The sequence below is a fragment of the Podarcis cretensis genome (assembly GCF_951804945.1).
Source record: "Podarcis cretensis genome assembly, chromosome: 2".
Taxonomy (NCBI): Eukaryota; Metazoa; Chordata; class Lepidosauria; order Squamata; family Lacertidae; genus Podarcis; species Podarcis cretensis.
The window spans coordinates 119,813,228-119,841,063 of NC_137171.1; the positions used below are offsets into that span (position 1 = coordinate 119,813,228).

The 27,836-nt window shown below is 47.1% G+C and overlaps 3 protein-coding genes across 4 annotated transcripts in view; 1 reads left to right on the forward strand and 2 right to left on the reverse strand.

Annotated features, from left to right (window-relative positions):
- Positions 1-27,836, forward strand: part of LOC307208582 (uncharacterized protein) — a 91,367-nt gene that overhangs the window by 33,753 nt on the left and 29,778 nt on the right. The gene's annotated exons all lie outside the window — the stretch shown is intronic.
- LOC307208525 (uncharacterized protein) lies at positions 1,628-13,424 on the reverse strand. Of its 2 annotated transcripts, none has more exons than XM_079963183.1 (6): positions 13,013-13,424; positions 9,159-9,972; positions 8,087-8,210; positions 6,204-7,043; positions 4,572-4,771; positions 1,628-1,944 (listed from the first exon to the last, which is right to left on the reverse strand). In XM_079963183.1, exons 2-5 carry the CDS (start codon positions 9,900-9,902, stop codon positions 4,686-4,688), a joined length of 1,794 nt encoding a protein of 597 aa, XP_079819309.1. In that variant the 5' UTR covers positions 9,903-9,972; positions 13,013-13,424; the 3' UTR covers positions 1,628-1,944; positions 4,572-4,685. The 2 variants fall into 2 exon arrangements, with proteins under 2 accessions (XP_079819309.1, XP_079819308.1); XM_079963182.1 differs by having other exon boundaries at positions 6,204-7,046; positions 13,013-13,414.
- RBM41 (RNA binding motif protein 41) lies at positions 16,517-27,728 on the reverse strand. Its single transcript, XM_079963895.1, has 7 exons — positions 27,647-27,728; positions 22,943-23,059; positions 21,887-22,079; positions 20,347-20,551; positions 19,906-20,195; positions 17,870-18,017; positions 16,517-17,714 (listed from the first exon to the last, which is right to left on the reverse strand). The coding sequence occupies exons 1-7, from the start codon at positions 27,652-27,654 to the stop codon at positions 17,617-17,619; spliced, it is 1,059 nt and encodes a 352-aa protein (XP_079820021.1). The 5' UTR covers positions 27,655-27,728; the 3' UTR covers positions 16,517-17,616.

Genomic DNA, 27,836 nt, shown 5'->3' on the forward strand with positions numbered 1-27,836 from the left:
AGAATTAGGATCAGAATTTTTCTTCTCCTAGATGGGCTATCTTCCCAGATGGACGAGGCCCATCTGCCCCTTTTATATTAGAATATAGTGGTACCTCGGGTTAAGTACTTAATTCGTTCCGGAGCTCCATTCTTAACCTGAAGCTGTTCTTAACCTGAAGCACCACTTTAGCTAATGGGGCCTCCTGCTGCCACCGCGCAATTTCTGTTCTCATCCTGAAGCAAAGTTCTTAACCCGAGGTACTATTTCTGGGTTAGCGGAGTCTGTAACCTGAAGCATCCGTAACCCAAGGTACCACTGTAATAATTATTTTAGGCTACGTCTCTCAAAGATATTGTTCCTGCCTTGTTTAATTTATCCTGCCATTTTCCTTCCGCACTCATCTTGTACTCTGGCTCTATTCCTACTCTGCGGTTAAAGCATTGTGACGCCACTTTTAACAGCCATGACTTCCCCGCAAAGAATTCTAGGATCTGTCGTTTGCTGAGAGTTGTGCTACAATTCCCAGAGTGGTTTAACAATCAACTCTCTCTTTTCAGGGAACTCTGGGAACCGGAGTTCTCTGAGGGGAACAGGGTTCTCCAAACAGCTCTCAGAACCCGTAACAAACTACAGTTCCCATGATTCCTTGGGGGAAGCCATAGTGATGTAAGTGGCACCAGGGCACCTTAAATGTATGGTGGGAAAGTTGCTGTCCGAGGTTCCCTGCCCCAGATCTTGAGGCAGAGCCAGACTCCGCACCTGATAATGAAGTTGAGTTAAGGAATGCAAACCTTTCTGAAGCTGCCCTGAACATGAACGATTTGTGAAAGGGATAGAACCACAAGTTCTTTCGTCAGCTTGGGTTAGGGTCGCCATCCAGGGAGAGAACCAGCAAAATGTGTGGGATTTCAAGGCTGATTGTCTAAAAAAAAAGCTGAAGAAGTTTCCTAAATATAAAAAGGTCAAGAACTTTGAGTTTCGTTTTCCAAAAAATAAAATAAAATCAGGAACTTTTGTGTCTTCTAGAAATATGGCAACCCTAACTTGGATACAATTTTAGTTTCATAGAATCATAGAGTTGGAAGAGACCACAAGGGCCATCGAGTCCAACCCCCTGCCAAGCAGGAAACACCATCAGAGCACTCCTGACACATGGTTGTCAAGCCTCTGCTTAAAGACCTCCAAAGAAGGAGACTCCACCACACTCCTTGGCAGCAAATTCCACTGTCAAACAGCTCTTACTGTCAGGAAGTTCTTCCTAATGTTTAGGTGGAATCTTCTTTCTTGTAGTTTGGAGCCATTGCTCCGTGTCCGCTTCTCTGGAGCAGCAGAAAACAACCTTTCTCCCTCCTCTATGTGACATCCTTTTATATATTTGAAGATGGCTATCATATCACCCCTTAACCTCCTCTTCTCCAGGCTAAACATGCCCAGCTCCCTTAGCCGTTCCCCATAAGGCATCGTTTCCAGGCCTTTGACCATTTTGGTTGCCCTCCTCTGGACACGTTCCAGTTTGTCAGTGTCCTTCTTGAACTGTGGTGCCCAGAACTGGACACAGTACTCCAGGTGAGGTCTGACCAGAGCAGAATACAGTGGCACTATTACTTCCCTTTCAAACAAATGGAATAAACAAGAGCACAAAAGCTTATTCAAAACCACCAACTTTTAATTCTCTCCCCTCCCCTCGTTAATGTAATGTGGAATTGATAGTCAAATGGGAAAAGCAAGAGAGTTGGTGCCTTGGAGTGAGCCATTTTTGGGGAGAGAGCCTGGGGTGGGAGAAATCAGGAAGGGGTCATCTGCCTTCTCAGCGATGGTCTCTGCCAGGGATGGAGGTGGCTGTAGTCTGTTTCAGGAGAGACAGAAAGAGGGGGACACTTTGTTGGTCTCTCCTCATCTTCTCAGGAGACGAAGTCACCTGCCTCTTGAGACCCCCGATTTCAAGGACCACCAACTGGTCAACTGTTGAGGCGAGGGAAAGAGAAGTAAATAACCGAGACAACAGGAAAGAAGAGGGTTAAGATAAAAATCCGTTCACAACCACACACTATGGTACCACTTGAAACAGTCATGGATTCTGGGAGCTGCAGTTTCCTTACAGGTGCTGAGAGTCGTAAGGAGAGACCCCTGCTCCCCTCACAGAGCTACAATTCCCAAAGTTCCTTGGCATGCATATATCTGGTATGACAAGGTTAAAGTGTATAAGGGTTTCAAAAATCATATTGTCAGGAAAGCACTATATAATGTATGGATACGGTATAAAGATTTACTGGAAAACAGAACTCCCAGGTGGCTTTCACCTATGGAGGCTAAGGAAGTAAAGAAACTTAATATGACAACCAATTGGCCGAAATACTCTGAGATTTTAGAACAAGAAGGTGGTGAATTTAAATTACAAAGTTATGAGAAAATAAAGTCCAAGGTACGAGATTGGCTCCATTATTTTCAAATAATGGAGGCTTTCAAACAAGACAGGAAAATTGGTTTCCAGGTGGAGAAATCGAAATTGGAAACAGAATTGTTAGAACCCAATACTAAGAATTTATCAAGAATGTACAACTTGCTGTTGAAGTGGAATACAATAGATGAGACAGTGAAGTCTGCTATGGTTAAATGGGCACAGGACATAGGTCATGACATTATGTTTGCTGACTGGGAGCAGTTATGGACCACAGGTATTAAATTTACGGCATGCAATGCCTTACGAGAAAACATTATGAAAATGATTTATAGGTGGTACATGACCCCAGTCAAGCTTGCGAAGATTTATCATCTGCCCAATAACAAATGCTGGAAATGTAAAGAGACTGAGGGTACCTTTTTCCACCTTTGGTGGACCTGCCCAAAGATTAAGGCCTTCTGGGAAATGATTTATAATGAAATTAAGAAAGTGCTTAAGTGCACCTTTAACAAGAAACCAGAGGCATTTCTCTTGGGTATGGTCGGCCAGTTGGTGCCGAAGAAGGATAAGAATTTCTTTTTGTACGCTACTACGGCAGCAAGGATTCTTCTAGCAAAGTATTGGAAGACACAAGAGCTACCCACGCTGGAGGAATGGCAGGCGAAAGTGATTGACTTTATGGGACTGGCAGAAATGACCGGCAGAATCCGCGACCAAGAGAAAGAGACTGTGGAAGAAGATTGGAAGAAATTTAAGATGTATCTTAAGAATTATTATAAAACTGAGGAGTGTTAAAATGCTGAGGGAAAAGAAGACGTAGAATTGCAGCGATAATTGGGTTTAAAATTTAGGGTGGAATAGAGAAAGAGGACAAATTTATATTTAATTGGGCAAGATAGGTTGCTGAATAATGGTACTAAACTAAGGATGCAAAAAGGGAAAGGTATGGGGAAGTCCGGGAAAAGAGGGTTATGAAAATAAGGTTATGAAAATATGAGTTTTTTGTTTGTCTGTTTTTTTGTTGTTTTTTGTTTCTGTTAAAAAATTGGAAATTAATAAAAATCTTTATAAAAAAAAAAAAATACAATTCCCAAAGTTCCCTGGAAAAATCAACAATACTTATTGGCTTATCTCTCATGACCGTTGTCAGGATGACTAGTTAAATATCATTAAGCCTATTAGGTAGTTTTTTAAAGCTCTAAATTAGAGCTCCGAATTACTGTCCTGCCTCACATGATAAGAGGAGGTTAAGGGGTGATATGATAGCCATGTTCAAATATATAAAAGGATGTCACATAGAGGAGGGAGAAAGGTTGTTTTCTGCTGCTCCAGAGAAGCGGACACGGAGCAATGGCTCCAAACTACAAGAAAGAAGATTCCACCTAAACGTTAGGAAGAACTTCCTGACAGTAAGAGCTGTTTGACAGTGGAATTTGCTGCCCAGAAGTGTGGTGGAGTCTCCTTCTTTGGAGGTCTTTAAGCAGAGGCTTGACAACCATATGTCAGGAGTGCTCTGATGGTGTTTCCTGCTTGGCAGGGGGTTGGACTCGATGGCCCTTGTGGTCTCTTCCAACTCTATGATTCTATGATGTTGTCAAGCTGAGAAGCTTAGAATAGACTAGACAAAATAAAATAAAATAAAATAAAATAAAATAAAATAAAATAAAATAAAATAAAATAAAATAAAATAAAATAAAATAAAATAAAATAAAATAGTGTTATATCTTACTGGCCTCTCAGGGTTGATGTTTGCTATGTAATATTAAGAAGAAGAAGAAGAAGAAGAAGAAGAAGAGTTTCGATTTGACATCCCGCTTTATCACTACCCGAAGGAGTCTCAAAGCAGCTAAGATTCTCCTTTCCCTTCCTCCCCCCCCAACAAACACTCTGTGAGGTGTGTGGGGCTGAGAGACTTCAGAGAAGTGTGACTGGCCCAAGGTCACCCAGCAGCTGCATGTGGAGGAGCGGAGACGCGAACCCGTTCCCCAGATTACGAGTCCACTCTTAACCACTACACCACATTGGCTCTCTTAAGCACATTAAGGAATAAAAAAAGGTCCAAATTATATGAATAACAATAATTACTGGCCTACCCCTCAGAGTTGTTGTCAGCCTTATCAGCTAAGCAGCATTAAGTGCTAAAAACAGACTAGACAATTGCGAGTGAACGCTGTTCCGTTATTCTTACATGGGCCACTCGAGTTCCCAGCGGTGCCCCTCCTGGTTCTGGTGCTTGGCTACTGGTTCATAGGACCTCACAGAAGGCTTGTTTTTCCTCGATTCCAGGTGTCCCCCTCATCCGTTAGCAGGAGGGGCCTTGTACCTCCATGTCGTCCTCGTCACCTTCCTCACATCTCTCCAGTTCACGCCTCCGGGCTCGGTAGGAAGCTGAAAGGGGACAGAGGGAGAAGGCCGTTTCACTGCGGACCATGACCTCTCGCTGTCACTGAGATACACGGAGCTGGGCCCTTGCCACAACCCCCATTGTGAAGAGCCAAGCGGGGAAGCATGAGAAAATGTTACCACCGGAATGGAGTGCTCTGGTTGTGGTGTTCAGCCAGCCACGCCCTCCTTCAGTACTCCATTCTGCCTCTTTGCCAACGGACGCTCAACATTCTTGGCCCACTGGGCATGCTCAGTCACTATTAACGTACTGGTGGAATCGATGCTCAACATTACCCAGCAAATGGGCAAACTCAGCCTTGGCCCAGTATACCTGAAGGAGCGTCTCCACCCCCATCGTTCTGCCTGGACTCTGAGGTCTGGCTCCGAGGACCTTCCGGCGGTTCCCTCACTGTGAGAAGTGAGGATACAGGGAACCAGGTGGAGGGCCTTCTCGGTAGTGGCGCCCGTCCTGTGGAACGCCCTCCCATCAGATGTCAAAGAGATAAACAACTACCTGACATTTAGAAGACATCTGAAGGCAGCCCTGTTCAGGGAAGTTTTTTATGTGTGACATTTTAATGTATTTTTAATCTTTTTAAAATATTTATTTTTAAATATCAAAGAAATAAACAACTCTCTCACTTCTAGAGGACATCCGAAGGCAGCCCTCTTTAGTGAAGCTTTTTATGTTTGATGTTTTAGTGTGTTTTTAATATTTTGTTGGAAGCTGCCCAGAGTGGCTGGGGAAACCCAGCCAGATGGGCTGGGTATAAATAATAAATTATTATCAAATTATTACTCCCCTCCCCACTGGTCTCCCAGAACCAAGAGAGGGCAGAGCAGAGACAGACAAGGCAATGAAGTCTCAGACTGCTTGGGAGAGGAGGTGGGGACCTTCAGCTCTCACAACTGCCTCATTGGGGCAAGACCTACCGGGATCTGTGTTGCCGTGCACACTAGGCCTGGCCTCTGGAGCTGATAATAATAGTATAGTATATATAATATATATAATAATAGTAGTAGTAGTAATAATAATAATAATAATAATTATTTATTATTTGTACCCCGCCCATCTGGCTGGGTTTCCCCAGCCACTCTGGGCGGCTTCCAACAAAGATGAAAAATACACTAAAATGTCACATATTAAAAACTTCCCTGAACAGGGCTGCCTTCAGATGTCTTCTGAATGTCAGGTAGTTGTTCATCGCTTTGACATCTGATGGGAGGGCGTTCCACAGGGCGGGCGCCACTACCGAGAAGGCCCTCCGCCTGGTTCCCTGTAACTTGGCCTCTCGCAGTGAGGGAACTGCCAGAAGGCCCTCGGAGCTGGACCTCAGTGTCCGGGCAGAACGATGGGGGAGGAGACGCTCCTTCAGATATACTGGACCGAGGAGTTAACATCACTGACGCCTGCTGCTGGCACCCTCCCACTTACCCGGCAGGTGACGGTCCTTGAAGGGGGGGCGTCCCGCTGCGTCCCACACGGCCCGCATCCGGTTGAAATACGGGGGGATGACCGCAGGCTTCTCCCTCCCTTCCGCGGCAGGCCGCCCGGCTGCAAAAAAGTCCGTCTTCAGCTGTTTCCACTTTGATCGGAGCTGGTCGATGTTCCTGACGAAGCCCTGAGCCTGGAGCTGGTCCCTGATCCTCTCCCAGTGTTGGTGGCCCCTCTGGGAGCTGCTACTCATCAGAAGGGCCAGGGCGGGACTCGCTTTGATGCTGCTCAGCAAGGCCACAACTTCCTTCCCTTCCCACCGCTGGCCACGGATGCGGGAGGGAACCATCTTGTGGAGGACGGGGGGTTGGCCAGGTTCACCGGTGGAGCCCATGTGCTGGGCGCCACAGAAATACAGGCGGTTGTAGGGTTTCTCCCCAGTGTGGGTCCTTTGATGGACGAGGAGCTTTGCGCTGCAGAGGAAATACTTCCCACAGACTTGGCATTTTACCGGCTTCACCCCCATCCGGGTTCTCGTTGGGAGGATGGCGTTCCGGCCGTAAGAACCGTAGGCAGTCCGTTTCCGGTTGGTGTCGATTCCTACCGGGACTGCAGCTGGGGTTTCCGTGGGGGTCAGGCAACCCAATCCATCAACTTCCTCTGCCATCAGCTTTTCCTGACGGCCGTCTGCTCTTCCCTGGCGCCCTGAGGCATTTTCTTGCGCACAACACTCGGAAAAGCTCTCCTCCGTTTTCCACACCGATGTCCCGTGCGGACATTCTGCCTCAGAGTCTTCCGCCGCGTAGTCTTCCCCGTTGCAGATGGTGACCCAACCTTTGGCTGCTGGAGAAAGGAGAAGAGAATCCTAAATACACTCAGAGCTTTGAGAGAAACGAGACTTGGAAACAGTGGGGGAACGCGCTTATTTGATAGAGGAAAAAAGCACGTTCTTTTCAAAGACCTTGGGTGCAACTTTAGGGCAGCCCTGTTTAGGGAAGTTTTTAATGTGTTCTGCATTACTGTATTTTAATATTTTGTTGGAAGCCGCCCAGAGTGGCTGGGGAAGCCCAGCCAGATGGACGGGGTATAAATTATTATTATTATTATTATTATTATTATTATTATTATTATGCAGTACAGTTGTACCTTGGTTGTCGGACGCCTTGGAACTCGTACGTTTTGGCTCCCGAACAATCAGAATCCAGAAGTGAGTGTTCCAGTTTTCAAACGATTTTCAGAAGCCAAATGTCTGGCATGGCTTCCGATTGGCTGCAGGAGCTTCCTGCAGCTAATCAGAAGCCACGCTTTGGTTTCCGAATGTTTTGGAAGTCGAACAGATTTCTGGAATGGATTCCGTTCGACTTCCAAGGTATGACTGTATATTTAACAAGGTGATGCCTTTCATTACAGGTCAGTCAGTCTAACTCTCTAGCCACTAATATGCTTACACTGATAATAATAATAATAATAATAATTTTGGTTTTGGCATCTGGGAATCAGTGGAGGAGTGGGCCTTTGGGGTTGAAGTCAAACTCTTGCAAGGTTGCAGCGCCTGCTGGGGCTGAAGTGACTGATACTGCAGTCATACCTCAGGTTAAATGTGCTTCAGGTTGAGCGCTTTTGGGTTGCGCTCTGCGGCGACCTGGAAGTAACAGAACATGTTACTTCCGATTTTCGCCGCTCGCACATGCGCAGATGCTCAAAATGATGTTACGCGCATGCGCGGAAGCGGCAAATTGCGACCTGCGCATGTTGCGTTCACTTCTGGATGCAAACGGGGCTCCGGAACGGATCTCGTTCATATCCAGAGGTACCACTGTACAACTAATAAAAATAAAATTCAACAAATAAGAGAAACTCATGCACTTGCTTCCTCCCCATACCTAGCAGGCCAGCTTCTCCGTCATCATCTTCCTGCTTGGTGTCGATGCAGAGAAGCCTCTGCTTGTTCAGGGACGGACCCCGGCCTTCCTCAGAGGAACTCCCAGCCACCTCTTCAAACGTCACCTGAAAAAGCAGAGAGGAACCCGGTCAAGGCGGAACTGAGATATGCTCAGCAGAAGATTTTGGTGTGAGCAAGTCCCTCAGTTCTCATCAGCAAATTCATATACGAGATAAATCCATATAAGGTCCCGTATTTTTCACGCCATAAGACGCACCAGACCATAAGACGCACCTAGTTTTTAGAGGAGGAATCAAGAAAAAATATATTCTGAATGAAACAGTGAATGTATGATTTTTGTGATTTATGCTGTGGCCACAGACGTGATTTGACAGTGAGTTTGGGGTAGCCCAATGCAAAAAATCTGAGGATCCATGTGGATCTGTGCTTTGTAACCATACTTTTGTGCCATTGCGGCCCCATGAAACAGTGGGTGCATGATTTTTTTGGTACAGGCTGTAGCCATGTACATGCTATGTGATCTGATGGTGAATTTGGGGTGACCCAATGCAAAAATCCTGAGGATCCATGGGCTTTTACCTCCCCTCTCCCAGGCAGCCTCCTTTATCTCTAGCGTCCCTTATCTCCCTCCCCGATCGCTTGCCGATTAGCGGCTTTATTTCAACCCCTACTACCCTCTTTCAAAAAAAATAGCATAATCTGCTTTTCACGGCGCTCATCTCGCTTTATTGGCCAAGGGAGCCCGCGTACAGCTTCCGGGTCATGTGGCCAGCATGACTAAGCCACTTCTGGCGAACCAGAGCAGCGCATGGAAACACCATTTACCTTCCCGCCGGAGTGGTACCTATTTATCTACTTGCACTTTTGATGTGCTTTCGAACTGCTAAGTGGGCAGGAGCAGGGACCGAGCAACGGGAGCTCACCCCGTCGCGGGGATTTGAACCGCCGACCTTCTGATCGGCAAGCCCTAGGCTCGGTGGTTTAACCCTAATAAGCCCTAGTAAAAAATATTATTAAAAATAAAGAAGGAAAAGGTGGCCATATGGCCTCACCTGGCTTTCTTGGCTCTGGGCCACTTCCTGCCTCAACAGGAAGTCCTCGGCCAGGGCCACCGCCTGGGAGCAGGTCTCCGGCCCACACTCCCTGACCCAGCTTTGGATGTGGGCTGGCAGGATGGTCAAGAGCTGCTCCAGGATCAGCAGCTCCAGGATCTGCTCCTTGGAGTGCCTTTCAAATTTCAGCCACTGGCAGCAGAGTTCCTGCAGCCGGACGTAGGCCCCTCTCGGCCCCTCGGCCTCCTGGTAGCAGAAGTGCCGGAAATGCTGGCGGATCTTCTCCCGGCTCATGGTGTCCCCTCGCAAGATGGCCGTCTTCACTTTCCCATAATCTTCTCTGTCTCGGGCCTGGAGCCTGCGGAAGGCCCGCTCGGCTTCCCCGCTGAGGGCCGGCAGGAGTCGGGCCACCCACTCCTCCCGGGGCCACCGGCAGGCTTGGGCCACTTGCTCAAAGGAGGCCAGGAAGCCCTTGGCGTCGTCCCACGGCGAGGACTTCTCTGGAAAGGCTGGGATGCCCCAGTCCGGATGAGGAGACTCCACCGTCTTCAGGAACTCCTGCCACTGGACTTCCCAGAGCTCAAGGGAGCTCTCGCTTGGCTCTTGCTTGATCTGATCCCCCGGCATCCGTCTCAGGAATTCTCGGATGTTCCCAGCTTGGAAGACGTGAGGGGCTTTCGCTGCTCCTGGAGATCCCGCTTCTCCCGATGTTGGTCCTGTGGGGGTCTGATCCCCCCTTTTCATATTTGAGAGGGTTCACGGAAGAGCGAACAAAAACGGAGTGGAAAATTCCAGAATAAATTCCAGTGGTCGGCTGAGGGAAAAAGGGGGGGGGGGAGGTCATGAGAGAAAATGAGCACAAATAAAGGACTGACAACAAACTTGGAGAGGTAGCTAATGCCACAGAAGACAGAATCAGAATTCACAATGAGCTTAACAGATTGGAGAACTAGGCCCGAGCTAAGAAAATGAATTTCAGTAGGGACAAATGTAAGGTTGTCCACTTAGGCAGGAAGAAGTAGATGCACAAATGCAGTCATACCTCATGTTATGTTTGCTTCAGGTTGAGTGTTTTCAGGTTGCGTTCTGCGGTGACCCGGAAGTACCGGAAAGGGTTACTTCTGGGTTTTGCCAGTTACGCATGTGCAGATGCGCAAAATGACACCATGCACATGCGCAGAAGCGGCAAATCACGACACACGCAGACGCGGGTTGCGTTCTGCTCATGTTGTGAACGGGCCTCCGGAATGGATCCCGTTCACAACCAGAGGTACCACTGTATAGGATGAGGGGATACCCGGCTTACTAGCAGTACATGTGAAAAGGATCTAGGGGTCTTGATTGACCAAAGCTTAACATGTGATGCAGCAGCAAAAAAAATGCCCGTGTTATTCTAAGCTGCATTAACAGAAGTCTAGTGTCTAGATCAAGGGATGCGGGTGGCGCTGTGGGTAAAAGCCTCAGCGCCTAGGGCTTGCCGATCGAAAGGTCGGCGGTTCGAATCCCCGCGGCGGGGTGCGCTCTCGTTGCTCGGTCCCAGTGCCGCGAAAGCACCTCCGGGTGCAAGTAGATAAATAGGGACCGCTTACTGGCGGGAAGGTAAATGGCGTTTCCGTGTGCGGCTCTGGCTCGCCAGAGCAGCGATGACACGCTGGCCACGTGACCCGGAAGTGTCTCCGGACAGCGCTGGCCCTTGGCCTCTTGAGTGAGATGGGCGCACAACCCTAGAGTCTGTCAAGACTGGCCCGTACGGGCAGGGGTACCTTTACCTTTAGTGTCTAGATCAAGGGAAGTCTTAGTCTCACTCTATTCCATAGCTGTCAATTTTCCCCTTTTCTTACGAGGAACCCTATTCAGAATAAGGGAATTTCCCTTAAAAAAAGGAAAAGGTTGACAGCTATGCTCTATTCTGCCTTGGTCAGACCACACCTGGAATACTGTATCCGGTTCTGGGCATCACAATTTACGAAGGACATTGACAAGCTGGAAGGTGTGCAGAGGAGGGCAACCAAGATGATCAAGGGTCTGGAAACTAAGCCCTATGAGGTCCAGCGCCGAGGGCCTTCTGGCGGTTCCCTCACTGCGAGAGGCCAAGTTACAGGGAACCAGGCAGAGGGCCTTCTCGGTAGTGGCACCCGCCCTGTGGAACACCCTCCCACCAGATGTCAAAGCGATAAACAACTGCCTGACATTCAGAAGACATCTGAAGGCAGCCCTGTTCAGGGAAGTTTTTAATATGTGACATTTTAGTGTATTTTTCATCTTTGTTGGAAGCCGCCCAGAGTGGCTGGGGAAACCCAGCCAGATGGGCGGGGTACAAATAATAAATTATTATTATTATTATTATTATTATTATTATTATTATTATTATTATTATAGTTAAGGCTTGGAAAAGAGGAGACTGAGAGGAGATAGGATAGCCATCATCAAATATCTCAAGGGCTGCCCCATGGAAGATGGAGCAAGCTTGCTTTCTTCAGTGGGTAAGACCTGAAGCAATGGCTTCAAGTTGCAAGGAAGGACATTCCGACTAAACATCAGGAAAAAACTTTCTGACTGTAACAGCTGTTCACCAGTGGAACAGACTCCAAAGGGAGCTCTGTTCCTTCCTTGGAGGATTTTAAGTCGAGGTTGGAGGGCCATCTGTCATGGATGCTTTCGCTGAGATTCCTGCATCAAAGGGGGTTGGACTAGATGACCCTGGGACCCTTCCAGCTCTACAGTTCTATGATGCTCTGCCCTGCATAAGGCAGCTTCTCTTGGAGAGAGACCACCACCTTCCATCACCCCCCAGTGATTTTCATAGAATCATAGAATCATAGAGTTGGAAGAGACTACAAGGGCCATCTTTGATATCCCATCTAACTGTGTCGTCCACTGCCGCCCGTTCCCTGAATGCCTGGTCATAGGCGAGTGCCGCCTCCCCCCCAGATATGGCTTCAGCCTTTAGGTAGTTGTGGCCAATTTAATCCCATAGCACGTTGTCTAGAGTCGTTATTCCACATGACGGGGGGGACCACTCGGGATCTGGGGACTCTGCCTGTCCACGCAATGACCGCTCCCCACTTAAAACGGGGGGCGAGTCCAACCCCCTGCCAAGCAGGAAACACCATCAGAGCACTCCTGACATATGGTTGTCAAGCCTCTGCTTAAAGACCTCCAAAGAAGGAGACTCCACCACACTCCTGGGCAGCAAATTCCACTGTCGAACAGATCTTACTGTCAGGAAGTTCTTCCTAATGTTTAGGTGGAATCTTCTTTCTTGTAGTTTGGAGCCATTGCTCCGTGTCCGCTTCTCTGGAGCAGCAGAAAACAACCTTTCTCCCTCCTCTATGTGACATCCTTTTATATATTTGAACATGGCTATCATATCACCCCTTAACCTCCTCTTCTCCAGGCTAAACATGCCCAGCTCCCTTAGCCGTTCCTCATAAGGCATCGTTTCCAGGCCTTTGACCATTTTGGTTGCCCTCCTCTGGACACGTTCCAGTTTGTCAGTGTCCTTCTTGAACTGTGGTGCCCAGAACTGGACACAGTACTCCAGGTGAGGTCTGACCAGAGCAGAATACAGTGGCACTATTACTTCCCTTGATCTAGATTGCTGTGCGCGTTTCTCTATCAGAAGGAGGCATCTCCAGACAGGCAACTTTAGCAGGGATTTACGCTTTACACACACAGGAAAAGAGGGAACGAAATGAACGTTTGCAAAAGGTCTTCCCTCCCAAAAGCAGAGCAGAGTGCGACCCTCCTGAGGTCACCAGGCAGCTTTTGCAACCGGAAAGACAGAGGAAAGTGGTGATGGCAGATCTTATTAAACATCGATCTTGCAAATCCCTCTACCCATCGCCCCATACCTTTTGCAGGCTGGATCCTGCTCTCCTCTCTTGTTTTCTGCAGCAAAAGGAAATTCAAAAAGCCATCTCAGGACCATCCCAGGGAGCTGGGAGGACTCGCCTTCCTCATTGCCTCTCTAGGAAGCCAGTAGCTCTTCGCTTTTAACCCTTTGGGGTTGACTTTCCCCGCCACCAACCGGGAAAGGGAGAGGTGTAACCTGCCTGGTTTGGGCTCCAGAGGGAGAGAAGGGATTTAAACATGGAAAGCCGGAGGCGGAGGAGGGCAGATTTTCATTCATTCATTCTTAGCACGGCAGCGGCTCATTAACTCATTAGCTGCCACCAGCCTGGCAACCTTTGTTCCTAACGGGACACGATGGGCAGAGATTCAACCGGTGAAGCTTCTCCACGTCCTCTTGAATCGAGGCTTCCAAAGGCAGAGGAACCCTGCCAAGGGGGAAGGTGGCTTTTTCTTGTTTAATGGGATCGTCTAATTACTTATTTTAGTTACGGCTGCTTATATTTTAATGAAATTGATGTATTGTGGATTTTGAGTATGCATGCTATGTTTTAGGAGGATAGCTTTCTTGTGTTGTTATAATTGTGGACGCTTACATGCTAAGGTTTATAGGGGGTTGCTTTATTGTATATTTAAATTATTGTGGATCTTTATATCTGGATGATTAACTGGGATTGTTTCTTTTTTGGAGAATTGTTAGATTTTATTTAAACGAGCGGAGATAAGATTGTAAACAAATGGGTAATTTGCTTGGAAAAATTTTTTTTTTGTAACGATGTAAGTGGGAGCGGGAGATGCGAGGGAGTCCAAAGAAGCGACGAAATTATGTTATGATATAAGTAATGTTGTTTAATATTTACGCATTTGTATTCAAAAAACCTTAATAAATATGCATTAAAAAAAAAAAACTGGGATTGTTTCATTCCGTGTTTTAATTAGGGATGCTTGTGGTTTAATGTTGCATAAATGTCTATATGCTTCTGGTTTAATGATGCATAAATGTTTATAGCTGTAAAAAGAGCAGAAGCCTACTTTGGCATTATGAGGTAAATATTGATTGATTGGCATCTGCCAGTCTTGAGGGTGAAGTCAAACTGTTGGAAGCTTGCAGGAGAGACATGTTTTGTTGCAACCAGGGAAGGTGAAGGCGTCCAGTTGTGCTGCTGCAGATGCACCACGGTGTTTCTCTTCTCTGCACTCCTCCCAGTGGTCTTTTCTCCTCTGGTCACTGCTGTCGATTTGCAGTGGAGTGCAGAGAGAAGAAAAAGTGGGAGGGGGGAATGAGGGAGCATGTAGGGGTGAGAAACCCATTAGGCATGGGGCACACCTTTCAGTTTTCTCTGCCTCATTTCTGCAGTCTTAAATTTAGTTATCCAAACTGCCGCTTCACAGTAAAAGGAAGGAGCTCCTGAAAATCTGTCAGCATTGTAGTGCAGATTTCTCCTAAGGCACATTTTTGCAAAGCATGCTTTCGCTAATAATGACAAGTTAACAAGTCTGGATCAGCTGACCAGATAGCTAATCTTTTGTTAAGAGGACTATGTAACTTGGGATAAGGCATCTCCAGCCCCAGTACTTGCACACCCTTTGCAGTTACCTTTTGCCTCCCTTTCTCCAGTTGCTGAGTCACAATAGCCCAGCCTAGATTTCTGGACTTAAATTTGGTAATGGAGGTCTGGATGCTTTATCTGAATCACTGCAATTCTGTGCTTATGTGGTAACCACATTAAGACTGTTAAAATGGCAGAGTATCCTTGAGTCAAGCTGGATATATAAGTGTAACACGCGCAGGACCGAACCCTGTGGTACCCTGAAAGGATGTTCTCTTTCTATACCAGTATAGTAAAACATTGGCTCTTTTCTGTGTGGCATTCTGGGAGATTCTGGGAATCACTATTGCCCTCCCTTTTTGCCTTTCTTGAAACACTCAAGCTTCACCTTTTTAATCCTATAGCTATCCTTTTAATCCCCCTTGCACATACCAAAGATGTACCATGCACAACATTCCTTTTCTTAGTTCACCTAAAGTTTACCCTGATATATTCTTCTTCAACATATAATTGATTATGTGCTCTTATGCTATGATCAGAATATTAGTGATTGCTTTAGACATATTATAATCAATCTTAGTTATAAGTGGATTAAGAGCTTTCATACCTGTCTAAGCTCTACTTTGTTTAACAGTCTTTGAACTATTAAGATTAATGTTTATATGTAATCCTGCCTTGTACCTGCCTTATGCAAATATTAACCAATCAGCAATGAGTTTCTTTGTTTGTATGTTAACCAATCAGCTACCAGCACACTGGTGGCAATGTTTGTAATACTCAATAAAAGAGAGGTTCTGGAGGCTGGCCAGAAGGAACGTCTCTCGATCATCAAACTCTGTCCTGATTCCCCATTCCTACAGTACCCTACTTCTCCCATTTCTCCAGGATGGCGAGGAACCATTAGTGAGTACTCTTTGGTGGCCTTCCCTGTTGTGCTCTGCGGCAAACCCCCTCTATATACACCATATTAACCACCATGGGTTAGCTGATGATTTTTGTGTGAGGGTAAACTTAGATCCTTGGAGGTAAACTTAGATCCTTGGGCATAGCTGTCAAGTGTCCATTATTTGAAGGGACAGTCCCTTATTCCAGTGCCATGTCCCGCTGCTGTCCCTTATTGATAGATGTCCCTTAAATGATGTCCCTTAAATTTCAAAGGAAGCAGCTCCTCACCCTCCCTCCCTCCCTCCCGGCTAGGGAGGAGGGAGGCTCCAACTGTGTTGCTTGGCTGTGTTGCTCACCCAATAAGAAGTCTAAGAACGACTGGGGGGTGGAGCTTGCATGCCTTGTGTGTGGCTAGTTAATGCAAGCTAAGGAGGTTTTTGAATGCTGGACGCCATTTTGTTGCACGTGCTGCTGCAAACTTTGCAGTGCAAAGCCAGGCCGGGGAGCCATCTTAAGTTGAGGCTGCATAGGCCTTGTGGTGCATGTGATTCAGATTCTATTCAGTTGAACCTCTGGTTACAAAGTTGGTTGGACAGTGTTCTCGAAGCTACCAGCATGAGTTTGACCAGACTGCAGGAGGACAGGAAGACTGGAGTGCCTGGAACAGGTGAGGCTGCAGGTCCCTTATTTTGGCTGCTGGTCCCTTATTTTCAAGGCTACTGGTCCCTTATTTTTAAATCTGTAAGTTGACAGCTATGTCCTTGGGACGTGGGTGGCGCTGTGGCCTAAACCACTGAGCCTCTTGGGTTGCGTTGGTGGTATAGTGGTGCGCATAGCTGCCTTCCACTGAGCCTCTTGGGTTTGCCGATCAGAAGGTCTGGGGTACCAGAAGCGGTTTAGTCATGCTGGCCACACGACCCAGAAAGGCGTCTGCGGACAAACGCAGGCTCCCTCAGCCTGAAAGCGAGATGAGCGCCACAACCCCATAGTCGCCTTTGACTGGACTTAACCATCCAGGGTTCCTTTACCTACCTTGACCTTACCTTAGATCCCTGGAGACCCAGGCAGAAGTTGAAGAAATAAGAAAGATTTATTTTACAGGACAAAGTTGATGAAACAAAGGACGCATTAGGAGATAAAGTTCCTTCGGCAAACAGTTAGCATTAATAATTACACTAAATCGAATGGATGTTACAGGCTTCTAAACAAGGTAGTAAATGCACAGCTTCTTTTAAGTAACTACTCTTCAGTTAGATGTTACAGTTTTCTAGATTAGATGGTAAATCCTCAGCTTCTTTCAGCATATTTATCCTGTGGGATAACCAGCCTCACATCTGTCTTCCCATAAATCTATCCATCTGTCTTCCCACAAACCCATTTCTTTTAGAAGCATCCGTCCCTGCCCACCATACACCTCACATGTGCAATAGGATGCCATGCCCCCCCAAATTACGCTGTATTGTAATTTATATTTGGTCGGGGAGGGTGGGGTATAAATTATGATTATTTCCAGTAATTTCACTTCAGTTCCTTAGCTGAGTTGCTGCATAGGTGAATTCTCTAGTTCTTAAATAACGTGCCACTTTCCAACCTTTTATGAATCCCACTCCTGAGGTATTTCTAGCAATATAACAGACCTTCTTATCTGGTTTGGGATTCTTCTCTTCCTAGAAGATCACGTCCCTCCTAACCGAAATGAGACCCAAGTAGACTGTATCCTCACAGCTCCTACTTCTCCTGGCTCAAACTCAGCCCCCCAGTTAACTCCTCTCTGAATACTCTCCCGAGAGAGTACACACTGTATTTCAGTCTAAACTCAGAGACTCCTTTCTCTAGCTGTAGATACTTTTCTCAGAGTGGATGCTACACGCAGACCAGAACCAACTCTCTCTCTCAAACTATTTGCCCACTCTCTTAGAAATGGCTCCTTTTATTCCCCCTCCCTAAATGCTCCACGCATGCACCCCCTCTGGCTAGCTGTCTTGGTAGCCAAACAGACAGAGACTCCCAGCCGCTGGTGGAATTCAGAGGCACTCTGGTCTAGCTCAGCTGTCCATCACAGTCCCAGGTCTCTGCCCCTGGCAGCAAGTGACAATTCTTCCACGCGAAACCCCTCTGGCTGTTTCCACTTTGCTGCAGCACAGGGGAGACTCCAGGATGAAGGCTCAGAGTCAAGGCATCTTCTTCTTCCCGTACTCAATAACCATGGGCTTCCCCAGCAGGATGAAGCCGTTTGCCAGCTGCAGGGCTGCCTGTGCTGTTGAGATACCTGAGACCAAAGAGCGACACAGTATCAGCTCTGGCGGTTCAGCTCCTGGGGAGGCATCCAGAGACCGTTGGAGCCTCTGCACTCCATTCCCCGCCCACATCCCAATCGGAAGGCCAGCGTTTGGCTCTGGGGGACGTGGAGGGCTGGACACTCACTGGGAAAGGTGAGGAAAGCTTGTCCTCTCATGCGCCCGCTCAGCAGGCGGAATTGGATCCGGGGGCCTCCTTCCTCCTGAAACCTCGCAAACAAGGACAGAAGCTCCTTCATGTTGACGCGGCGGCTGAGGTTCTTCAAGTATAGCACCTGCTCAGCACCAAAACACATACAGTAATGCAGTGTTGGAAACTCAGATATATAAGCTAATCGCCAAATGACACCTTAAATCTAGGTGGCCGTCACCACCACAGAATGTCTAGTTCATGGAAGAAGCAAAGATCACCAGTGTTGAAGCAATGATTCTTCAACATCAACTTCATTGGACTGGTTATGTTGTGCAGATGCCTGATGATCATCTTCCAAAGCAACTACTGCATTCCAAACGTAAAAATGGAAAGCATCTCTCTCAAGGCAAATCTAAAAAAAATGTAACTGGGAAACACTGGCTTACAAGCGTTCCAATTGGAGAACAGCCTTTACCAAAGGTGTCATGGACTTTGAATATGCTCGAACTCAGGACAAAAGGGAGAAATGTGCTAAGAGGAAGGCACACTTGGCAAACCCTCACCGTGATCAACTCCCACCCGGAAACCTATGTCCCCACTGTGGAAGGATGTTTGGATCCAGAATTGACTTCCACAGTCACTTACAGACTCACTGTCAAAACTGTTTATGGAAGACAATCTTACTCGGCTACGAGTGATCACCAAAGAAGAGATGATAATGGTTACTATTAATTCCATTTCTATACATTATATTTTAAAGGAAAAAAATCTAAGTGGGTGTCAACACATTAAAACAGCATACCGTATTGACCTGAATATAAGCCTCACTTTCCTCCCAAATTCTGACTGAGAAAAGTCAAAGTGCGGCTTAAATTTGCGACCTTACAAAACTTGGTTTTTACGATTTCGCTGCTGAAATAGACGGTAAAATGGAACGGGTGTGAGTGCCTGCAGAATTTTAAGTGAGTGGCTTATATTTGGGTATTGTCTCTCTCTCCCCCCCCCCCCCGATTTTTAAAGGTGTGGCTTATATTCGGGCTAATACGGTATAAAACAATCCAGAATAAAACAAATTTGAGCTTTGGGGAAAATATTTCAGATCCTTCTCTAAGTGACCCTTGGGATTCCTTCCAACTCTACGATTCTGTGATCGCCCCCCCCCCCCCTGGTTTTTGAGCAACATCTTCATGTCTGGTGAGCTTCCTGGGAAGGTCATTTTCTGGAGACAAGCTGCAAAATGAATGGAAGCGCTCTTCCGCAGAATGGCCAGCTGACCCCCTTGACAACCTCTCTGTTGCCGACTCTCAAACTTTGAGTTTGTCGAAAGGGAGACTGATGAAATTACCGTATTTTTTGCACCATAACACTCACTTTTTTCCTCCTAGAAAGTAAGAGGAAATGTCTGTGCGTGTTATGGAGCAAATGCCTGCGGGTGGCGGGGGGGATCTGCTGCAGTCATGAGCAGAGGATCCATGGTTCCCCTTCCTTCCCTCCTCCATGGTTACAAAGCATGGATCCACATGGATCCTCAGGATTTTTGCATTGGGCTACTCCAAACTCACTCTCAGATCACATGTCTGTAGCCACAGCATGAACCACAAAAATCATATATCCACTATTTCGTTTAGAATATTTTTTTTCTTATTTTCCTCCTCTAAAAACTACGTGCGTGTTATGGTCTGGTGCATGTTATAGAGCGAAAAATACGGTAATTGACTGGAGCCATGCGACTCAACTCGGGTCAACTGGACCCGGTTTTTGTAAGTAAGGTGGACCCAAGTTACTTCTGGGGCCCTTCCAGGATTTGAGGCCCTGAAGGTTAAGCTTCATTCGTTTCCTAGGACATCTGCCCCGATCTTGAGGGTTCTAGAACAAGGGTTCTTGGCGCCGGGAACCTGGCACGGCTCCCCAACAAGCTTTTCGTCCCGTTTCCCCCACCGCCAAGTGGTGGGAGAGAACATCCTTGCTGCTCCTCCATTTGCAAGCAGGGAGGCTCCTGAGCCCCAGGGGCAGGGAGGGAAGAGACTCACCTCGCTTGGTTGCCCAGGGCTGTAGGAGGAAAACCGGGAAATCTGGCGGATCTCCTCCTCTGAGAGGCGGTTTCTGCGGATCTCCTCATCTGGGATAAACTCCACTGGCTCTGTCACTGTCACGGGTGCTGGGGTTGGCTGGGGATCTGCGCCCTGAGATGCTGGGGGGCTGCTGGAAGGCGCGGGGCACGGGGAATCTGGGTCACTCTGGGGAGGCGAGGGAAGCCCCTCCGGCCGGCGGCCAAGACTTGTGCTGAGGTGTGACAAGGGGTCCTGCTGTGTAGCCTCATCTGGGCCAGAAGGGAAACAACAGAGCCCTCAGTGACAGACATTTGCAGAAGGCCACGTTGCGAGGAAAGTTAGGCAATGAAGCACCCCGCCACCTCCCCCCGTTGCCTTCCACACCCACCCACAAGGACTCCAGGGGCCCCAGCCATGCACCTTGGTGGTACAGAACCCTTAGGAAGGCATGGCGGTCCGTGCCCTGGAAGAGAGAGCTCTCAATCTCCATCTCTCGCCTGCTCAGCTGCTTGCTGCCCGCAAAGCGTTGGGGTAGCGAAAGGATGCGCCGGCGCTCGGCCATCTTCTCCTCGATGGCCCCGATCCTCTCTTGTATCGCTTCAGGGGCTGCCCCGAGGCCGGGACTCTGGAAGGAAGCCACAGACAGGGGTCAGGTGCCTGCCCCTCGTCCCCCACCCCTTCAGCTTCCTCCAGCTCATAGGAGATCCCTCCCCTGGTGCTGAGAAGGGCTGCACTGAGGAGGAATGGTGGGAGCCTCCCCCTCCTCCTGATCAGGATCCTGAATCTTCCCAGGAGCAGGAGGAAAGTATAGATTTGGAACAGTGGTTTGCAGAGGGACATAGCTCAGAAGGCAGATGCTGGGAAATACTGGATGGGGAACAGCTAGGAGAAGAAACACTGAGATAGAGGTAACAGATTTACTGTCTCTGGAAAGCATTCATCCGCTCTCCCCAAGATCAAGAATGGCTGAGACTGTGGCAGAAAAGAAAGCACAGAGGGTACAAGTTCAGGTTACAAGATGTAAAAGTGACATGGGTGGCTAGGGACGTAAGGGGGTGGAATTCTACATTGGGAGCATCACCATTCCTAAGAGATGGGTTCTTTGTTCTCTCACTGTGATCATTAAAGATCATCACATTCACCCAGTGCTATACCAGCTGCACTGGCTCCTGGTGGAGTACAGGATCAGGTTCAAGGTGCTGGTTTTAACCTTTAAAGCCTTACGGCCTAGGACCCTTGTACCTACGGGAACGCCTCTCCTGGTATGTCCCACGGAGGACCTTACGGTCTTCAAACAAAAAACATCTTGGAGGTCCCGGGCCACAGGGAGGTTAGGCTGGCCTCAACCAGAGCCAGGGCTTTTTTGGCCCCTATGTGGTGGAACGCTCTGTCCCAAGAGACCAGGGCCCTTCGGGACTTGACATCTTTCTGCAGGGCCTGCAAGACGGAGCTGTTCCACCAGGCCTTTGGCCAGGGCACAGCCTGACCTCCTCCTTTGGTAATCCTCACAGAATTCTAGCCCAATGGTTGCCATTAATTTGATTCTGAACTGATTTTAGAATGAATTGATTTTAGAATGCTGCATTATTTTACTGTTGTTAGCCGCCCCGAGCCCAGCTTCGGTTGGGGAGGGTGGGATATCAATAAAATTTTATTATTTATTATTATTAAATGGGAAGAAGACTCCTTTTCCTTTGTTCTGTTTATCTACTGCCCGGGGGGGGGGGGGGGGGGAGAGAGGAAGCCGATTTCCTGAAGCCTGACACCTGGGCCTCACATATTTCAGCATGGAAGGCAGACCACTGCACTGGTGCCACCAATAAAAAGGTCCAGTCTGCGTTACAGCAAGCTGGTCATTATCAGGCCGTGGCAAAACAAACTGGCTTCCACCAGCCGACTGCAGTGCCCTTACTAGGCAGCGAAGTGAACACAGTGAAGGACTCCCTGCCCCCTCATTCACCTTATCTGCCAAGGCATGGCTCTTCCAGAACTGAATCTCGGCGTCTGAGAGGCCCAGCTCTCGAAGAGCGGCAGCCTCTTTGTTGCTTTCCTGCAGCGCCTGGAACTGAGGCAAGGTGCAGGTCCCAGCGGCTTCCTCTCCAAAGGGCTTGTAGAGCGCTGCAGGCGCAAAGCAGCGGCGCTTGGACACACACCTGCGAGCCAACACAGCAGCGTTAGAAGAGGGCTACCCTGGGAGGCAGCAGGCCAAGCCTCCGGGAAAGAGCCTGCACCATCGGATCCTGAGAAGGGGGTTGGACTAGACGACACTTGGTGTCTTTTCCAACTCTACCATTCTACGATTCTCAGAAGACCCGATGGCAGAGGACCCTCACTGGCACACAGCGTCCCCCCCTCTCGCCCCCCAGGGAAAGGCCCTTGCCCAAGGCAATGTGCTTCCGACCTTCCTGCGACAACGGACCAAGAATGCTTCCTGCTGCCAAGTAATAGTGGAAATAATAGTGCCACTGTATTCTGCTCTGGTCAGACCTCACCTGGAGTACTGTGTCCAGTTCTGGGCACCACAGTTCAAGAAGGACACTGACAAACTGGAACGTGTCCAGAGGAGGGCAACCAAAATGGTCAAAGGCCTGGAAACGATGCCTTATGAGGAACGGCTAAGGGAGCTGGGCATGTTTAGCCTGGAGAAGAGGAGGTTAAGGGGTGCTATGATAGCCATGTTCAAATATATAAAAGGATGTCACCTAGAGGAGGGAGAAAGGTTGTTTTCTGCTGCTCCAGAGAAGCGGACACGGAGCCCTAAACATTAGGAAGAACTTCCTGACAGTAAGAGCTGTTTGACAGTGGAATTTGCTGCCAGGGAGTGTGGTGGAGTCTCCTTCTTTGGAGGTCTTTAAGCAGAGGCTTGACAACCATATGTCGGGAGTGCTCTGATGGTGTTTCCTGCTTGGCAGGGGGTTGGACTCGATGGCCCTTGTGGTCTCTTCCAACTCTATGATTCTATGATTCAGGGACACCTCCCACCCTGACTCTGCCCTTGTGCAGGATCCACACTCACTGCTCAATGGAGACAGATGTGTCGAGCTGATGGTGCAGGAGGCTCTTGAGTTGCCTCTGCCCTTCCGTCTCCTGGTCCTCCAGGGGAATGTCATCCCGGCTGTGTCTGCTGTCGATCCTGCAGAAGGCGGAGAGGTCAGAAGCAGGGAGCTTAGAACTCAGATAGGATACTTGGCGCCTAATAGCTCCTTAATTCAGGGCTACACTTGCCAAAACAGAACGTCTAGTGCCATTTGGGGGCAAGACGGTTCTCAAGTCTTATTTTTCAAATGATGGACAATGTGATTGATTTTCAGGTAAACATCTTTGGCTCTAGTAATGATAATAATAATAACAATAAATTTTATTTATACCCTGCCCTCCCCAGCCAAGACCGGGCTCAGGGCGGCTAACACCAAATATAAAACAAGTTGATTGAAATACAACTTAAAAACAAGATTAAAATACAACATTAAGATGCAGCCTCATTTCAGCAGAAACTCAAAAACTTTTTGGGGGATGAGGTGTGCCTACTAAAATAAAAGCAACTATTTATTTACAACAAAGGCCAGATTGCCCCTCTTTAAAATAAACAACAACAATTTTTCTTACCATTTTTAATTGATTTTCCATAAAACAAATTGTCACCAAATTAATTCAAATTTAATACAAATTTAAAAGCTGACTTTCCACCCCACCAGCTGTTCCTCTCCCCCTCCATTCCTGCTCCAGAGACATTAGCTTTCCCACTTTCATTTCAATAATCAATAAAATCAAACATATTTATATTTGCAATAACATTTCATCCTTTCTCCCTGCACATCACATCATCCGTACGAGTACCAATTTCTGCTGTGGACTTCTATATATTATTGTAACCTATCCACATAATAATCAGGTCAAGTAAATCCTCTTTTATCTGTCTTTGATAATCATTCATCAATAATTTTAATTCACCTCCCAGCGAAAAAGAACAATAATGTTATTTATGTACACCACTACGGCGGCCCATGTTTTGTTAGCCCCAAAATGGAAAACGAGCGAGGTCCCAAACAAAGAAGAATGGCAACTTAAACTGATGAAATATGCGCAGCTTGCAGACTTAACTTACAGAATAAGAGAACAAGAAGAACATATGTTTAGAGAAGATTGGAAAATGTTTATTGAATATACGGGTGAAATTTGTTTACATTTGAAAACGTTGGCATTTAGATAAATTCAACAGGGTAAATAAATTTTGATGGATGTCATAATAGAATACTGAATGGTATAGTTTTTGTAAAATATGCAGGGATTTATGATATGTAAAATGAACCATGGAAAGAGAAGAAGGGAAGTCAGTGATATCTTAAGGATGTAAAAATAAGTACTTTAAATTGTAAAACAGAAAATGAAATAAAAATTATATACAACAAGTGAGAAAATGGCCAAAGAACACTTCTTCGGATACCTGCACACTTCTTCAGATAACTGCACATGAAAGCTCATACCAATAACAAACTTAGTTGGTCTCTAAGGTGCTACTGGAAGGAAAAAAATTTGTTTGTTTGTTTCTACCAGGAAGGTATAATTATTGATAGGACTCAAACAAGTTTTTTATTTTGTTTCGACTACGGCAGAACAACACGGCTACCTACCTGTAACTTCCTGCTTGAAAATCCCTTTCTGTCCCTCTTAAAGAAAACACACATGAATCTGGATCATGAGGCTGCATTTTAAATTGTATCTTAAACCCGTATTTTAATAAATTGGTGTTTGTTGTCCCCCCTCCCATTATGTTTTTATTGTAATTTTACTGGTGTTAGCCATCCTGAACCCGGCTCTTGCCGGGGAGGGCGGGGTATATATTATTATTATTATTATTATTATTATTATTATTATTATTATTATTAACATAAACTACTTTACTATCAGATTCATTCAGGTTTACAGAGTTGTTCCTGAAGGCAGGCTTAGGTTACATAACAGATAAACTATATACTAGATAGTAGTGAGTCATGAGAAGACTGTATCCAAGCAATTACCAGTTAACACTCCTTGCAGCGACCGACAAACTGACCAAACTGCCTGCCACATAGAGGCAGTTAGTTCTGTCTCAGAATGTTGGACTTGACTGACAGCTATATATCCCACAACACACACACATACCAGGATTCCCCCCCCCCAATTTAAATCAGATTTTAAAAATAAAATGCTTTTGAAGGAAAAATCTTTCTAAACTAGCTTTCTATTTAAGTTACATTATAGTTCAAAGACTATTCATCAGGAAATAAGGATTTGTTTTAATGAGATGAAAAAGATGCTGAAATATATATTTACCAAAAAACCAGAAGCATTTTTACTTGGTATTGTTGGGGAGGATGTTAACAACAGCAGCAAGAATATTATTGGCACAAAAATGGAAGCAAGAAGAACTACCGACGAAAGAAGAAATGAAATTAATGGACTATGCAGAATTAGATAAATTAACAGGAAGGATTCGGAACCTGCGGGACCAAAGATAATTAGAAGACTGGACTAAATATCTGAACTATTTGAAAAGCAATTGTAATAAACAGATTACACTAGTAGGACTCCAAGAAGTTCTGTAAGGAGGATTGTGTGAAATATTGCAAGGAAGACTATGAAGAGAATTATTAGTTAACGATAACTAAAAGTAATAGAGAAATTAAGAAATGCAGAACAAGTGATAAAGAACGGAAAATCTTCAGAGGTTGTTGACAGAAGTCTAAAATATTGTATAAGATAAGAAGTTATGTTAAATGACTGTTGGAAACGATATGTTACAAAATTAATAAAAATGTATAAAAAGGAAGTAAATATTAAGATTATACTACATCTTTCTGTAAAAAAAAAAGATTTAAATGAAATCTTACTGATTAGTGATTTAAATTGATTTGATTTAAATCAAATCTACCCTGGTACATACACACACACCCCTCCCCCACTCCAAGGAAGGACAGGGCACTGCTATGATGGACCCCTTTGGGTTTCAGGAGTCACAGAACAGTCGAGTTGGAAGGGACCTCCGAGGGTCATCTAGCCCAGTGTATCCCAACCTTTGGTCTCCAGCTGTTTTTGGACTACAATTCCCATCATCCCTGACCACTGGTCTTGCTAGTCAGGGATGATGGGAGTTGTAGTTCAAAAACAGCTGGAGGCACAAGGTTGGGAAACACTGATCTAGCCCAGTGTATCCCAACATTTGGTCTCCAGCTGTTTTTGGACTACAATTCCCATCATCCCTTGCCACTGGTCTTGCTAGTCAGGGATGATGGGAGTTGTAGTTCAAAAACAGCTGGAGGCACAAGGTTGGGAAACACTGATCTAGCCCAGTGTATCCCAACATTTGGTCTCCAGCTGTTTTTGGACTACAATTCCCATCATCCCTTGCCACTGGTCTTGCTAGCTAGGGATGATGGGAGTTGTAGTCCCAAAACAGCTGGAGACCAAAGGTTGGGAAACGCTGCAAGGCCGGCGCCTCCAGGCCAGCTGGCCATTTAAGCCCGGCCATTTAAGGACCACCTTCTCTGGGGCGGGAACCCTTGAACTTGGGGGGCTGCTTCCTTCCCCCCAAAACGGGCTTTCTCCTTTTTCCCTCGCCTCGGAAGCTGCCGGGATGCTGCTGCGCCTTTCGGGGACCCCACAAACCCCACAGGGCCCCGTCGGGCTGCACCCCACCCTCTTCCACCCTGACCCCCAAGTAAAGGGGGCAGCAAAGGGGCGCGGGGAGGAGAAGGAGGCGACGCCGGAGACCCACACGCCGCTGTGGAAAGCAGGCAGGGCAGTGGGGGGGGATGGCTACCCCCCTCGCCCCACATGTTGTTGTTGTTGTTTAGTCGTTTAGTCGTGTCCGACTCTTCGTGACCCCATGGACCAGAGAAGGCCAGGCACTCCTGTCTTCCACTGCCTCCCGCAGTTTGGTCAAACTCATGCTGGTAACCTCGAAAACACTATCCAACCATCTCGTCCTCTGTCGCCCCCTTCTCCTTGTGCCCTCCATCTTTCCCAACATCAGGGTCTTCTCCAGGGAGTCTTCTCTTCTCATGAGGTGGCCAAAGTACTGGAGCCTCAGCTTCAGGATCTGTCCTTCCAGTGAGCACTCAGGGCTGATTTCCTTCAGAATGGAGAGGTTTGATCTTCTTGCAGTCCATGGGACTCTCAAGAGTCTCCTCCAGCACCAGAATTCAAAAGCATCAATTCTTCGGCGATCAGCCTTCTTTATGGTCCAGCTCTCACTTCCATACATCACTACTGGGAAAACCATAGCTTTAACTATACGGACCTTTGTTGGCAAGGTGATGTCTCTACTTCTCAAGATGCTGTCTAGGCCTGTCATTGCCCTTCTCCCAAGAAGCAGGCGTCTTTTAATTTCGTGGCTGCTGTCACCATCTGCAGTGATCATGGAGCCCAAGAAAGTAAAATCTCTCACTGCCTCCATTTCTTCCCCTTCTATTTGCCAGGAGCTGATGGGACCAGTAGCCATGATCTTCGTTTTTTTGATGTTGAGCTTCAGACCATATTTTGCACTCTCCTCTTTCACCCTCAATAAAAGGTTCTTTAATTCCTCCTCACTTTCTGCCATCAAGGTTGTGTCATCTGCATATCTGAGGTTGTTGATATTTCTTCCGGCAATCTTAATTCCGGCTAGGGATTCATCCAGCCCCAAAACTCCCCTCAGGGGTCGCAGCAACTCCCCCCCCCCAGACACCCCTCCCCCACTTACCTCCTCATAGCTTTCAACAGCACCAACGGAAACTCCTCAGACTGCAACTCCCAAGAGGCTCCGCGTGGAGCAGGAAGGAAAGGGAGCGGGGCGGGGCGCGGTGGCTGCTGGGAAATGTCGTTCCGAGCGGGCGGGAGAGCGGTCGCGCAAACACACTTTCTGCCGCGACCCCATAAAATATGTGGGGTTG